This window comes from Salvelinus alpinus, chromosome 3 (genome assembly GCF_045679555.1).
Source record: "Salvelinus alpinus chromosome 3, SLU_Salpinus.1, whole genome shotgun sequence".
Lineage (NCBI taxonomy): Eukaryota > Metazoa > Chordata > Actinopteri > Salmoniformes > Salmonidae > Salvelinus > Salvelinus alpinus.
The window spans coordinates 90430256-90444982 of record NC_092088.1 but is presented as its reverse complement, the minus strand read 5'-3'; the positions used below and the strand labels follow the sequence as shown (position 1 = coordinate 90444982).

Sequence of the window (14727 nt, the reverse complement as noted above, 5' to 3'; positions counted from 1 at the left end):
CCCTTTTTCTCTGCCTTTTCTTCACGCAAATCACGGGGATCTGGGCCTGTTCCCGAGAAGCAGTATATCGTTCACATCGGGCTCGTCAGACTCATTAAAGCAAAAAAAAGATTCTGCCAGTCCGTGGTGAGTAATCACGGTCCTGATGTCCAGAAGTTATTTTTCAGTCGTAAGAGACGGTAGCGGTACTTATTATGTACAAAATAAGTAAAAAAAATAAGTTGCAAATAAACAAACAAAAAAACACAATCGGTTGGGGACACGTAAAACGCCAGCCTTCTTCCCCGGCACCATTGTCACGTTCTGACCTTAGTTCCTTTTTTATGTCTTTATTTTAGTTTGGTCAGGGCGTGAGTTGGGGTGGGCATTCTATGTTGTTTTTTCTATGTTTTGTTCTATACGTTATATTTCTATGTGTTTGGCCTAGTATGGTTCTCAATCAGAGGCAGGTGTCGATCGTTGTCTCTGATTGAGAATCATACTTAGGTAGCCTGTTTTCCCACTATGGGTTGTGGGTAGTTGTTTTCCGTTTCAGTGTTTGCACCATTCGGGACTGTTTCGGTTTTCATTTTGATACTCTTGTTCTTTTTGTATTTTGTATTCATTCTCATTAAAAGTCATTATGGATACGTACCACGCTGCATTTTGGTCCTCCTCTCCTTCCACCAACGAAAGCCGTTACAACCATTGTTACAATGATACAGAATGTGAATTGTCTATCACTTGCAGAGAGTGTTGGTATTATTATGATACAGAATGTGAATTGTCTATCACTTGCAGACATTGTTGGTATTATTATGATACAGAATGTGAATTGTCTATCACTTGCAGACATTGTTGGTATTATTGTAATACAAACATGTTATGTCACTCACCAGAGAGACTATCCAGCCATGCCATGCAGAAGACGCCGGCGGCCATTTTAGCGGCGCAGGTTCGACAGGGTTCTCCCGGTCCCCCTGGCAACGACGGATCCCCAGGGCCTCCAGGGGAAGAAGGCCCCCCCGGCCCTCAAGGTAAGAACCACAGGCTGCTAAAACCACTGGAGACATAAAGTAATGCTCCTCCACACTCTGTCTCACACCAGCATAATAGATCTACATCTGAATAGAATATAAGAAAATAAGTTCTGTTCTACTCTACTCTACTCTATTCTTATTTTCTCTTCTCTTTTATACCCTTCTCTTCAATTGTCATCTCTTCTGCTCTACCCTAATCTACTCTGCTCTACTCTACTGTGCTCTACTCTATTCTGTTCTATTCTGTTCTATTCTACTCTAGTCTATTCTACTCTATTCTACTCTATTCTTATTTTCTTTTCTTGTTTTCTTTTATACTACTCTTCTATTTTCATCTCATCTGCTCTGCTCTATTCTACTCTACTCTACTCTGCTCTGCTCTACTCTACTGTGCTCTACTCTACTCTACTCTACTTTATTCTACTCTGTTCTACTCTACTCTATTCTACTCTATTCTACTCTACTCTACTCCTCTCCACTTCTTTCCACTCCTATTCTCTCCTCTCTTCTCCTCTCCACAACTCTCTACCACCTCTCTCCACTCCTCTCTACTCCTCTCCACTTCTCTCCACTCCTATTCTCTCCTCTCCTCTCTTCTCATCTCTACCACCTCTCTCCACTCCTCTCCACTTCTCTCCACTCCTCTCTTCTCCACTCCACTCCTATCTTCTCCTCTCCACTCCTCTCTACCACCCCTCTCCTATACACTCCTCTCCACTCCTCTCCACTCCTCTCCTCTCCACTTCCCTCCACTTCTCTCCACTCCACTCCTCTCCACTTCCCTCCACTCCACTCCACTTCGCTCCTCTCCACTCCTCTCTACTCTGATCACATCTGCTACACTATAACCTGACCTGAAGTAATACATAACAGCCTTTAATACAGGTCAAAGCTACTTTTTGAATGAAGGAAAGTTGTGTATGTGTGCAGGTGTATTCGTGGGTTATTACTGAGTTTGGTGGTGTACTTTAGCTCACCTGAGTACCTGCCTTCAAGCCAGTAGCAGGGGAGCTCAGGTCACTGAGTTGAAACAAAAAGGATCTTACAATCTAAATTGAATAAACAATGTAGCTTCCAATACCCAAAGGCCCCGTAGTTCTGTGTTGTGATGGAGACAGAAGGAAGAGAAAAGTACTACTCTTTTAGGGAAGATGTGTTGCTGAAACAAGAGAGTGAAATAAAAAGTACTACTCTTTAGGAAAGATGTGTTGCTGAAACAAGAGAGTGAGGAGAATTGGAAAATATATTTGCTTTCTTTCAGAGGTTGTTTGTGTGAACGTCTGGGGGATTCAATGAAAGTGAATGGACACTTCTGTGTTGTAAGGATTCGTAGGTATTTCTCTCCTGCTAGCCAGATATATCAATACAGACTGAAGGGACGAGATGGAGAGAAGGGGGTAAGGAAAGGAAGAGTGTGGTGCTGTTGGTGAACAACATAGCTGAGCCGTCTCTCTCTCTCTTTTTGTCTTTCTTTCTTTTTTCTCTCTCTCTCTCTCGCTCTTTCTCTCTGTGATAATATGAAGACAAATGAAGAATTGGGCGGAGAATAAGAGAAAGTAATATCAGTTTGGACAGAAAAGAGCACCACGATTGATACCTCACTCCCCTCAACTCCACGAAAAACAAAGCTCTGGTAAAATGTAAAAGGAAAGGAGCGAGGGAGAGAGGACATCCTTTATCAAACCCTGGGCAACTCTGACTGCTCAGCTCACACAAACAACCTCCTTCATCAATAACGACTCTCTGACTGCTCAGCTCACACAAACACACTCCTACATCAATAACAATTTGATTTGCTACCTCTATAAGACATTGAATAGAATTACCTAGCATGCTGCGCCCACTATGCAATCTCTTCTAGTTCCTCTTGTAAGAGCCATGCAGGTTCTAGTGATGAATTATATTGCTAAACATATAGGTGCTTTGCGGTTCCAAGTAGATCCCGTTTGAGAGCCATGTTTATGAAGAGAGTCATCGATTGAACCCTTTTTGGTTCAATGTAGTACCACCTCTTCTAGCAGTGTCATGTGTCCTAATGTGTTGGTCCTTATGTCTTAGAGCAGCGGTGGGCAGCTCCAGTCCTCCAGGGCCTGATTGGTCTCACACTTCTTCTCCATCACTAGCAAACACAGCTGATTAATCAACTTGCACTCTAAACTGAAGATCACGATTAGGTGATTATTGGAGTCAGGTGTGTTAGCTGGAGCTGGAGCGAGAACTGTGACACCAATCAGGCCCTCGATGACTGGAATTGCCCCCCCCCATCTTAGAGCAGGGGCGTCTAGCTACCTCATCCCATCTTAGAGCAGGGGCGTCTAGCTACCTCAGCCCATCTTAGAGGAGGGGCGTCTAGCTACCTCACCCCATCTTAGAGCAGGGGCGTCTAGCTACCTCACCCCATCTTAGAGCAGGGGCGTCTAGCTACCTCAGCCCATCTTAGAGGAGGGGCGTCTAGCTACCTCACCCCATCTTAGAGCAGGGGCGTCTAGCTACCTCACCCCATCTTAGAGCAGGGGCGTCTAGCTACCTCACCCCATCTTAGAGCAGGGGCGTCTAGCTACCTCACCCCATCTTAGAGCAGGGGCGTCTAGCTACCTCACCCCATCTTAGAGCAGGGGCGTCTAGCTACCTCACAGTGTTCCCGTTTATCTACCAGTGTTAACGTTGATACAGTGGAACTGACTACGAGTAAGATAATATGCGGCTGTCAACAATTACAATGTAACTACCAAGTGAATGTATTTAATCTACTGTGTCTAGACCACGTTTCCCAAACTCGGTCCTGGGGACCCAGCTGATTCAAATATTCAACTCATCATCAAGCTTTGATTATTTGATTCAGCTGTGTAGTGCTTAGGGCATAAACCAAAACATGCCCCCCTTAGGGTCCCCAGGACCGAGTTTGGGAAACACTGGTCTAGGCTAATCGTATTCATCATATTAAGTAACACTCAGAATTCAACTGACCTGTTTCTATTGCTTTTATGGTTTTCCCTGTTTATTTGATATGATTCAATGTCCTGTCTGTTTGATGTGATATGATTCAATGTCCTGTCTGTTTTATTTGATATGATTCAATGTCCTGTCTGTTTTATGTGATATGCTTCAATGTCCTGTCTGTTTTATGTGATATGCTTCAATGTCCTGTCTGTTTTATGTGATATGCTTCAATGTCCTGTCTGTTTTATTTGATATGATTCAATGTCCTGTCTGTTTTATGTGATATGCTTAAATGTCCTGTCTGTTTGATGTGATATGATTCAATGTCCTGTCTGTTTTATTTGATATGATTCAATGTCCTGTCTGTTTTATTTGATATGATTCAATGTCCTGTCTGTTTTATTTGATAAGCTTCAATGCTTCAAAGTGGTTATAATCAAAAAGCAAATTATTATTATTTGTTGGGAAAATCAAGAGGAAAATGTTTGTCTCTTGGGGTAAGTCGGAAAGAAATTCAACAACTTTTTAAGTCTGCCATTGTTGACTTGTGCCTCCTCTCCTCCACGCAACTGGGGAGAGAGAGAGAGGGAGGTAGAGAGGGAGGGAGAGAGAGAGGTAGAGAGAGAGGGAGAGGGAGAGAGAGAGAGAGAGAGGGAGAGAGTGAGGGAAGGAGAGAGAGAGAGAGAGAGAGAGAGAGAGAGAGAGAGAGGGAGAGTTGGGGCTAATATTTTCTCATTATGTCTGTCATCCTCCACTGGAGAGCATCTCTCCTCTGGAATATCCAATTTGACTTCCTCTCAAATGTGCCAAAATGAAGAGTTTATGAAGAAAAATAACCCCTCTGCTGGATTCACACTCTCTTCTTGACTCATGGTTTTGATATGACTTGGGGTTATGATCTGTCAAACTATTGAAGTAAATCCATAGACATAGACCCATGGATACAGTCTCCAAATGATGTTAATTGTGGGGATGGGGGATTAGGGGGGTTGTAGATGTTCTTACATAACTTTCTCACTGTTTGATGTTATCATTATTGGGTCATCTTTGCCATTTATTTCACATTTTTTGACTTATGTCACTATTTTTCTAGACCTCTGTCAATGCGTTTTTAACTTTCATTGTATTTTATAAGACATTATTGGCTTTCTTCCCGTACACATGTACCATATTCAAGATTTATAAATCCATCATGCTTGTTTTACGTTGACATTTATTTGGCCGGTTTGCCATATTCCGATTGTGTATTACACCTTGCCATACATCTTGGGTTTGTTCATTGTTTTGTTTTGTTTTGTTTTATCTAATATATTCGATGCACTAAGCATTTTGCACCTGCTATTTCAGAGAGAGTAAAAAACACATAAAAGCTAATAAAACGAATACAGTCAGTAGCCAGCAGGTATGAATGTATTGATTGTATTGTAAAGCCGGTGTGAGGCAGGTGTGGATGCTTAGTGAATCAGCCACTAAGTACAGTCTACAGTTCCCTTTCCAGCATCTAGGCAGTTTCTTAATCACTGTCATTTACACAGCAGTGTCCCCCTGGCTCTCTGTGCTGCTTTCTGTTGGTCAATGAAGCTGGAAAACACAATGCTGCTTGTCAATATATCTGTTGGATGTCGGTCCCCTCAGTGGATCAATACTTCATATCCTCTTCATTTCCTGTGGGCCTATGCAGTGGTTTGATGTTTTAAAGGTGAAATCTGTGATTTGTACAGCAATTATTTTTTTTTTACTTTAAAATGTATAATTTATAGCCATTGATTGCTAAAGAATATAAGTTATGAATGCCTCATGAGCTTAGTAGAACGTCTTACACCGTCAGTGTAATTGTCAACAAACACTGTGTAGCTTCAGAAGGTGGTTAAAACTATCATGTTGATCTCCTGGCAGGTCAGTTCTTGCATCCATAACTCCGTCTAGGAATTTAAGAGTGGTTACATGTATTCAGCCACATCTCTCAGCTGTTATACCAACAAAAGTGGCGGGGCTGGAGCATCTGCTTTGTTGTTGTTTGAATTACGGACTACAGCTTTAAGGTACAGTGCTATTCTTTCCCATGGAATGCTACAGTATGCCAGCTCCCTGAGTGAGGGTTGGAGGTGCCGTGCGTGTTTGAAAGGAGACTCATGATAATCTGCTCTGTGTGGAATGTCTCTCACCAGGAATCCATGTCAGGGCATTCACAAGCCCTTTCTCTCTGAGATGTTCTCTGCCTTGTAAACAGCAGCAGAGCTTTTCACAGTTTACCCTTTGGGCTTGGCTGGACGGCAGTGTACACACTGCTTGATACTTCTCTCAGTCAGTGTTTCTGATGGTTTCCCAACCAGCTCTCTGGACCTGAGACTCAGTTACTTTAAGGTGCATTTTGGGGGGAAATGGTGTGCGTCCCAAATGGCATCATATTCCCTATATAGTGCACCACTTTTGACCAGAGCCCTATCAAAAGTAGTTCACTATATAGGGAATATGGGTGCCATTTTGGAGGCAGACCCTGTCTCCCTCCCTCCCTCCCCTCCAACCAACCAACCAACCAACCAGCTCTCTGGTTCTGGGGCTGAATTACTTTAAGATGCCTTTTGGATAAACCAGTCATCTAGCTCCTCAGCCCCTCTCACAATTTGATATTGTTTGTGATCTACATTTGCTATTGCAGTGCTGTTCTATAGACTAGTTGTCCTATTCTCTCCAGTGCTTGTCATATTATGAACCTGTCTGCATGGAGAGATGACAGTTGCATTTGTGTACTGTATGTGTTTGTGAATTTGAGAAAAGAGTACTCACCTGCCAGACTCTGGACTATGCTTTAATGTCTCTGTCCTGCTTGGCCGGCTTCTGTCCTGCTGCATAATGTGCTTTAATGTCTCTGTCCTGCTTGGCCGGCCTCTGTCCTGCTGCATAATGTGCATGGGCTTGCTTTTACTGTGTTAAGAATCGTCTGTTCAGAATTTAAAATGTAATAATGTATTGAGTATATGTCTAGTTATTTGTTCCCCATCCCGTTGAAAGGATTTGAAGTAGACAGTGTTAAAGGGTGTAAATGGTTGGATGGCTTTTAGTTGGTTAAGGAGTTAGAATTGGATGGCTTTTAGTTGGTTAAGGAGTTAGAATTGCTTGTTCAATTCATTTACATTTTGGGGTCTACCTTTTTAAAGTGTGATGTGAAAGTCCAGGCAGTGGAAGAAGCTACAGTACCACTTCTAGAGGCAGTTACAGTTCCACTTCTTCTAAACGGACCAAACGGTTTTCATGAAATACAGGCAGAAGGTTCAGGAAGTCAACTTCATCCCTTTCAATAAGGCTTCATGCTGATGCTTCTCAGAGCAAGCTTCTTCGTCAGAGCACTTTGTTGATATTAAATGATTGTTTCTCTCTTCCCGTTTCTCTACTAAGAACGTGATTGATCACACAGTGATCACCTTGTTCTGTTGATTCTCCTTCAGGAGGATCTCTGTTTGACTCCTGACGTTGACCTTCTTTGATTAAAACAGCGACTGCATTCCAAATGGCATCCTATTCCTTTTATAGTGCACTACTGTTGGCCATAGGGCTCTGGTCAAAACTAGTGCACTACTGTTGGCCATAGGGCTCTGGTCAAAACTAGTGCACTACTGTTGGCCATAGGGCTCTGGTCAAAACTAGTGCACTACTGTTGGCCATGGGGCTCTGGTCAAAACTAGTGCACTACTGTTGGCCATAGGGCTCTGGTCAAAACTAGTGCACTACTGTTGGCCATAGGGCTCTGGTCAAAACTAGTGTTCTACTGTTGGCCATAGGGCTCTGGTCAAAACTAGTGTTCTACTGTTGGCCATAGGGCTCTGGTCAAAACTAGTGTTCTACTGTTGGCCATAGGGCTCTGGTCAAAACTAGTGCACTACTGTTGGCCATATGGCTCTGGTCAAAACTAGTGTTCTACTGTTGGCCATAGGGCTCTGGTCCAAACTAGTGCACTACTGTTGGCCATAGGGCTCTGGTCAAAACTAGTGTTCTACTTCTGGGAATATGGTGCCATCTGGGATGCAGACAGCATCTTTGCTCTGTTTTGAATTCTTCAGAGTCTCTCGCTTGCAGTCAGGCAGGCAGCTCTCTTGCTGTCAGAAAGAGCCATGTCACCCCATGATGCCACACACTTCCAACACAAACACACACTTCCAACACACACACACACACTTCCAACACACACACACATCCAACACGCACACACATCCAACACAAACACACTTCCAACACAGCCTCCGTTGGCTCGGTGTGATGATGCGTGTTTTGACAGCATGCCAGAAGACAGAGGCTGTATCTCAAATGGCACCCTATTCACTATATAGTATAATACTTTTGACCAGGACTCATAGGGCTCCAGTCAGAAGTAGTGCACTATGTAGGAGAATAGGGTGTCATTTGGGATACAGTGAGTGTATTATTATTTAATGACCTGGGATTTCTTTCTGAGCAACATATTTCTACATAAGCTGCAACTACTGTAGTAGTGGATACACCTCACATGAACAATTACAGTAACTATAGTAGTGGATACACCTCACATGAACAGTTACAGTAACTACTGTAGTAGTGGATATACCTCACATGAACAGTTACAGTAACTACTGTAGTAGTGGATACACCTCACATGAACAGTTACAGTAACTACTGTAGTAGTGGATACACCTCACCTGAACAGTTACAGTAACTACTGTAGTAGTGGATACACCTCACCTGAACAGTTACAGTAACTACTGTAGTAGTGGATACACCTCACATGAACAGTTACAGTAACTACTGTAGTAGTGGATACACCTCACATGAACAGTTACAGTAACTACTGTAGTAGTGGATAGACCTCACATGAACAGTTACAGTAACTACTGTAGTAGTGGATACGCCTCACATGAACAGTTACAGTAACTACTGTAGTAGTGGATACGCCTCACATGAACAGTTACAGTAACTACTGTAGTAGTGGATACGCCTCACATGAACAGTTACAGTAACTACTGTAGTAGTGGATACACCTCACATGAACAGTTACAGTAACTACTGTAGTAGTGGATAAACCTCACATGAACAGTTACAGTAACTACTGTAGTAGTGGATACGCCTCACATGAACAGTTACAGTAACTACTGTAGTAGTGGATACGCCTCACATGAACAGTTACAGTAACTACTGTAGTAGTGGATACACCTCACATGAACAGTTACAGTAACTACTGTAGTAGTGGATACACCTCACATGAACAGTTACAGTAACTACTGTAGTAGTGGATACACCTCACATGAACAGTTACAGTAACTACTGTAGTAGTGGATACACCTAAAATGAACAGTTACAGTAACTACTGTAGTAGTAGATACGCCTCACATGAACAGTTACAGTAACTACTGTAGTAGTGGATACACCTCACATGAACAGTTACAGTAACTACTGTAGTAGTGGATATACCTCACATGAACAGTTACAGTAACTACTGTAGTAGTGGATACACCTCACATGAACAGTTACAGTAACTACTGTAGTAGTGGATACACCTCACATGAACAGTTACAGTAACTATAGTAGTGGATACACCTCACATGAACAATTACAGTAACTACTGTAGTAGTGGATACACCTCACATGAACAGTTACAGTAACTATAGTAGTGGATACACCTCACATGAACAGTTACAGTAACTACTGTAGTAGTGGATACGCCTCACATGAACAGTTACAGTAACTACTGTAGTAGTGGATACACCTCACATGAACAGTTACAGTAACTACTGTAGTAGTGGATACACCTCACATGAACAGTTACAGTAACTACTGTAGTAGTGGATACACCTCACATGAACAGTTACAGTAACTACTGTAGTAGTGGATACACCTTACATGAACAGTTACAGTAACTACTGTAGTAGTGGATACACCTCACATGAACAGTTACAGTAACTACTGTGTTAGTGGATACACCTCACATGAACAGTTACAGTAACTATAGTAGTGGATACGCCTCACATGAACAATTACAGTAACTACTGTAGTAGTGGATACACCTCACATGAACAGTTACAGTAACTATAGTAGTGGATACACCTCACATGAACAGTTACAGTAACTACTGTAGTAGTGGAAACACCTCACATTAACAGTTACAGTAACTACTGTAGTAGTGGATACACCTCACATGAACAGTTACAGTAACTATAGTAGTGGATACACCTCACATGAACAGTTACAGTAACTACTGTAGTAGTGGATACACCTCACATGAACAGTTACAGTAACTACTGTAGTAGTGGATACACCTCACATGAACAGTTACAGTAACTACTGTAGTAGTGGATACACCTCACATGAACAGTTACAGTAACTACTGTAGTAGTGGATACACCTCACATGAACAGTTACAGTAACTACTGTAGTAGTGGATACACCTCACATGAACAATTACAGTAACTACTGTAGTAGTGGATACACCTCACATGAACAGTTACAGTAACTACTGTAGTAGTGGATACACCTCACATGAACAGTTACAGTAACTACTGTAGTAGTGGATACACCTCACATGAACAGTTACAGTAACTACTGTAGTAGTGGATACGCCTCACATGAACAGTTACAGTAACTACTGTAGTAGTGGATACACCTCACATGAACAGTTACAGTAACTACTGTAGTAGTGGATACACCTCACATGAACAGTTACAGTAACTACTGTAGTAGTGGATACACCTCACATGAACAGTTACAGTAACTACTGTAGTAGTGGATACGCCTCACATGAACAGTTACAGTAACTACTGTAGTAGTGGATACACCTCACATGAACAGTTACAGTAACTACTGTAGTAGTGGATACACCTCACATGAACAGTTACAGTAACTATAGTAGTGGATACACCTCACATGAACAGTTACAGTAACTACTGTAGTAGTGGATACGCCTCACATGAACAGTTACAGTAACTACTGTAGTAGTGGATACACCTCACATGAACAGTTACAGTAACTACTGTAGTAGTGGATACACCTCACATGAACAGTTACAGTAACTACTGTAGTAGTGGATACACCTCACATGAACAGTTACAGTAACTACTGTAGTAGTGGATACACCTTACATGAACAGTTACAGTAACTACTGTAGTAGTGGATACACCTCACATGAACAGTTACAGTAACTACTGTGTTAGTGGATACACCTCACATGAACAGTTACAGTAACTATAGTAGTGGATACGCCTCACATGAACAATTACAGTAACTACTGTAGTAGTGGATACACCTCACATGAACAGTTACAGTAACTATAGTAGTGGATACACCTCACATGAACAGTTACAGTAACTACTGTAGTAGTGGAAACACCTCACATTAACAGTTACAGTAACTACTGTAGTAGTGGATACACCTCACATGAACAGTTACAGTAACTATAGTAGTGGATACACCTCACATGAACAGTTACAGTAACTACTGTAGTAGTGGATACACCTCACATGAACAGTTACAGTAACTACTGTAGTAGTGGATACACCTCACATGAACAGTTACAGTAACTACTGTAGTAGTGGATACACCTCACATGAACAGTTACAGTAACTACTGTAGTAGTGGATACACCTCACATGAACAGTTACAGTAACTACTGTAGTAGTGGATACACCTCACATGAACAATTACAGTAACTACTGTAGTAGTGGATACACCTCACATGAACAGTTACAGTAACTACTGTAGTAGTGGATACACCTCACATGAACAGTTACAGTAACTACTGTAGTAGTGGATACACCTCACATGAACAGTTACAGTAACTACTGTAGTAGTGGATACGCCTCACATGAACAGTTACAGTAACTACTGTAGTAGTGGATACACCTCACATGAACAGTTACAGTAACTACTGTAGTAGTGGATACACCTCACATGAACAGTTACAGTAACTACTGTAGTAGTGGATACACCTCACATGAACAGTTACAGTAACTACTGTAGTAGTGGATATGCCTCACATGAACAGTTACAGTAACTACTGTAGTAGTGGATACACCTCACATGAACAGTTACAGTAACTACTGTAGTAGTGGATACACCTCACATGAACAGTTACAGTAACTATAGTAGTGGATACACCTCACATGAACAGTTACAGTAACTACTGTAGTAGTGGATACACCTCACATGAACAGTTACAGTAACTACTGTAGTAGTGGATACACCTCACATGAACAGTTACAGTAACTACTGTAGTAGTGGATACACCTCACATGAACAGTTACAGTAACTACTGTAGTAGTGGATACACCTCACATGAACAGTTACAGTAACTACTGTAGTAGTGGATACACCTCACATGAACAGTTACAGTAACTACTGTAGTAGTGGATACACCTCACATGAACAGTTACAGTAACTACTGTAGTAGTGGATACACCTCACATGAACAGTTACAGTAATTACTGTAGTAGTGGATACACCTCACATGAACAGTTACAGTAACTACTGTAGTAGTGGATACACCTCACATGAACAGTTACAGTAACTACTGTAGTAGTGGATACACCTCACATGAACAGTTACAGTAACTACTGTAGTAGTGGATACACCTCACATGAACAGTTACAGTAACTACTGTAGTAGTAGATACACCTCACATGAACAGTTACAGTAACTACTGTAGTAGTGGATACACCTCACATGAACAGTTACAGTAACTACTGTAGTAGTAGATACACCTCACATGAACAGTTACAGTAACTACTGTAGTAGTGGATACACCTCACATGAACAGTTACAGTAACTACTGTAGTAGTGGATACGCCTCACATGAACAGTTACAGTAACTACTGTAGTAGTGGATACACCTCACATGAACAGTTACAGTAACTACTGTAGTAGTGGATACACCTCACATGAACAGTTACAGTAACTACTGTAGTAGTGGATACACCTCACATGAACAGTTACAGTAACTACTGTAGTAGTGGATACACCTCACATGAACAGTTACAGTAACTACTGTAGTAGTGGATACACCTCACATGAACAGTTACAGTAACTACTGTAGTAGTGGATACGCCTCACATGAACAGTTACAGTACTCAGATCTCCTGACATCAGTTGCCTTGATGAAATAGGCCATCGGTCTTCCAGGAAACCACATAGAGAGGAGTTGAAGGCCGTCCACAGGGTTGAGACTATTGTGTTGCTGTGATGTTGACAGGGACAGTCCAGTATTGGGAGAGAGAGAAGCAGCACTGTTGGTACCAGATGTACACTAGAATATTCCGGCTGCGTAGAGTGGACATGAGATGACTTATTCCTCATCATAAACCACTCATCACAAACTCTTTATGCATAAACACCATGGTATTCATCTACCTCTGGTCCTGTTCTCCTATACCCTGGTCCCAGATCTGTCCATCTCGTTGTATAGCCAACTGGTGTGTTTGGCATGACAATGACCATAACAGTTGGCAATGCAACATAAACTGATCTGGAACCAGGCTACCTGTTGCCCTCCTATGGCTGGGAGTCCAGTCCAGTCTGCTGTCTTTGGCTGGGAGTCCAGTCCAGTCTGTTGTCTTTGGCTGGGAGTCCAGTCCAGTCTGCTGTCTTAGGCTGGGAGTCCAGTCCAGTCTGCTGTCTTTGGCTTGGAGTCTAGTCCAGTCTGTTGTCTTAGGCTGGGAGTCCAGTCTGCTGTCTTTGGCTGGGAGTCCAGTCCAGTCTGTTGTCTTAGGCTGGGAGTCCAGTCCAGTCTGTTGTCTTTGGCTGGGAGTCCAGTCCAGTCTGGTCATTGTCTTGTGTTTCTTTCCAGGGTACAGAGGTCAGAAAGGAGAGAGGGGTCAGCTAGGTCTGGGGATACCAGGAGCTCCAGGTCTGGCAGGTCCACCAGGTAACAGCTAAACACCACACACACACACACACACACACACACCACACCACACCACACCACACCGCACACGCACACGCACACGCACACACACTGCTTTGAAGAAGTGGTGAAATGATGCTAAGCCCTATAGCCATTGAAGGAAAGTGGAATGTAAACTTGGAGCAACACTTACATCATTGTGTTTAGTATGAAGTTATTTCATATTTACACTTGAAACTGAGGCTTTATGAAAGGGGAAAATACCAGTATACCATCATTGTACGGCTGTAGTTGTAGAATCCTACACTTACGTTGGGTAAAACTGTTTTTCTTGAACCCTCCGTTATAAACTTGTTGTCCTCAGAGCACCATCGAAAATGACACCTTGGTCTCAATGGGCTCCTCTGATTAAATACAAGTCAAACATTCATTCAAATAAAAAGCTGACACCAGTGTCATGACTGTTTATAACCTCTGTTATGTCATGTTTATGACAGTGTTATGTCATGTTTATGACAGTGTTATGTCATGTTTATGACAGTGTTATGTCATGTTTATGACAGTGTAATGTCATGTTATGACAGTGTAATGTCATGGTTATGACAGTATAATGTCATGGTTATGACAGTGTAATGTCATGGTTATGACAGTGTCATGTAGCCCTTATGAAGGAGGGTTCAAGTAAAGTGTAACCACCAGCTCTAACATGGACAACAGTTCATCCTGAGGTCGTTTGATGTTTTCAGTTTAAAAACACTAGTAATTAGTAAGCCAGCAGAACCAATGAGCAGAGCTACTCATAATGACTGGCTCTCTTACACTGAGGTACCAAGCGGACACAAAACAATTAGTATATCATCACTGATAGGGCGGTTATAAAAGAAACATGCACTTAAATCTCTTATTTCC

General features: G+C 42.1%; 1 protein-coding gene across 7 annotated transcripts in view; it reads left to right on the top strand.

Annotated features, from left to right (window-relative positions):
* Window positions 1–14727, top strand: part of col19a1 (collagen type XIX alpha 1 chain) — a 259676-nt gene that overhangs the window by 238461 nt on the left and 6488 nt on the right. For 6 of the 7 annotated variants that reach the window (XM_071394460.1, XM_071394459.1, XM_071394458.1 and 3 more), the window contains 2 exons: window positions 879–1016; window positions 13762–13839. In XM_071394460.1, the coding sequence (XP_071250561.1) occupies window positions 879–1016; window positions 13762–13839 (216 nt within the window). Of the gene's footprint in view, window positions 1–878; window positions 1017–2542; window positions 5358–13761; window positions 13840–14727 lie in introns of those variants that run through there. The other variant, XM_071394461.1, reaches the window with a different exon arrangement.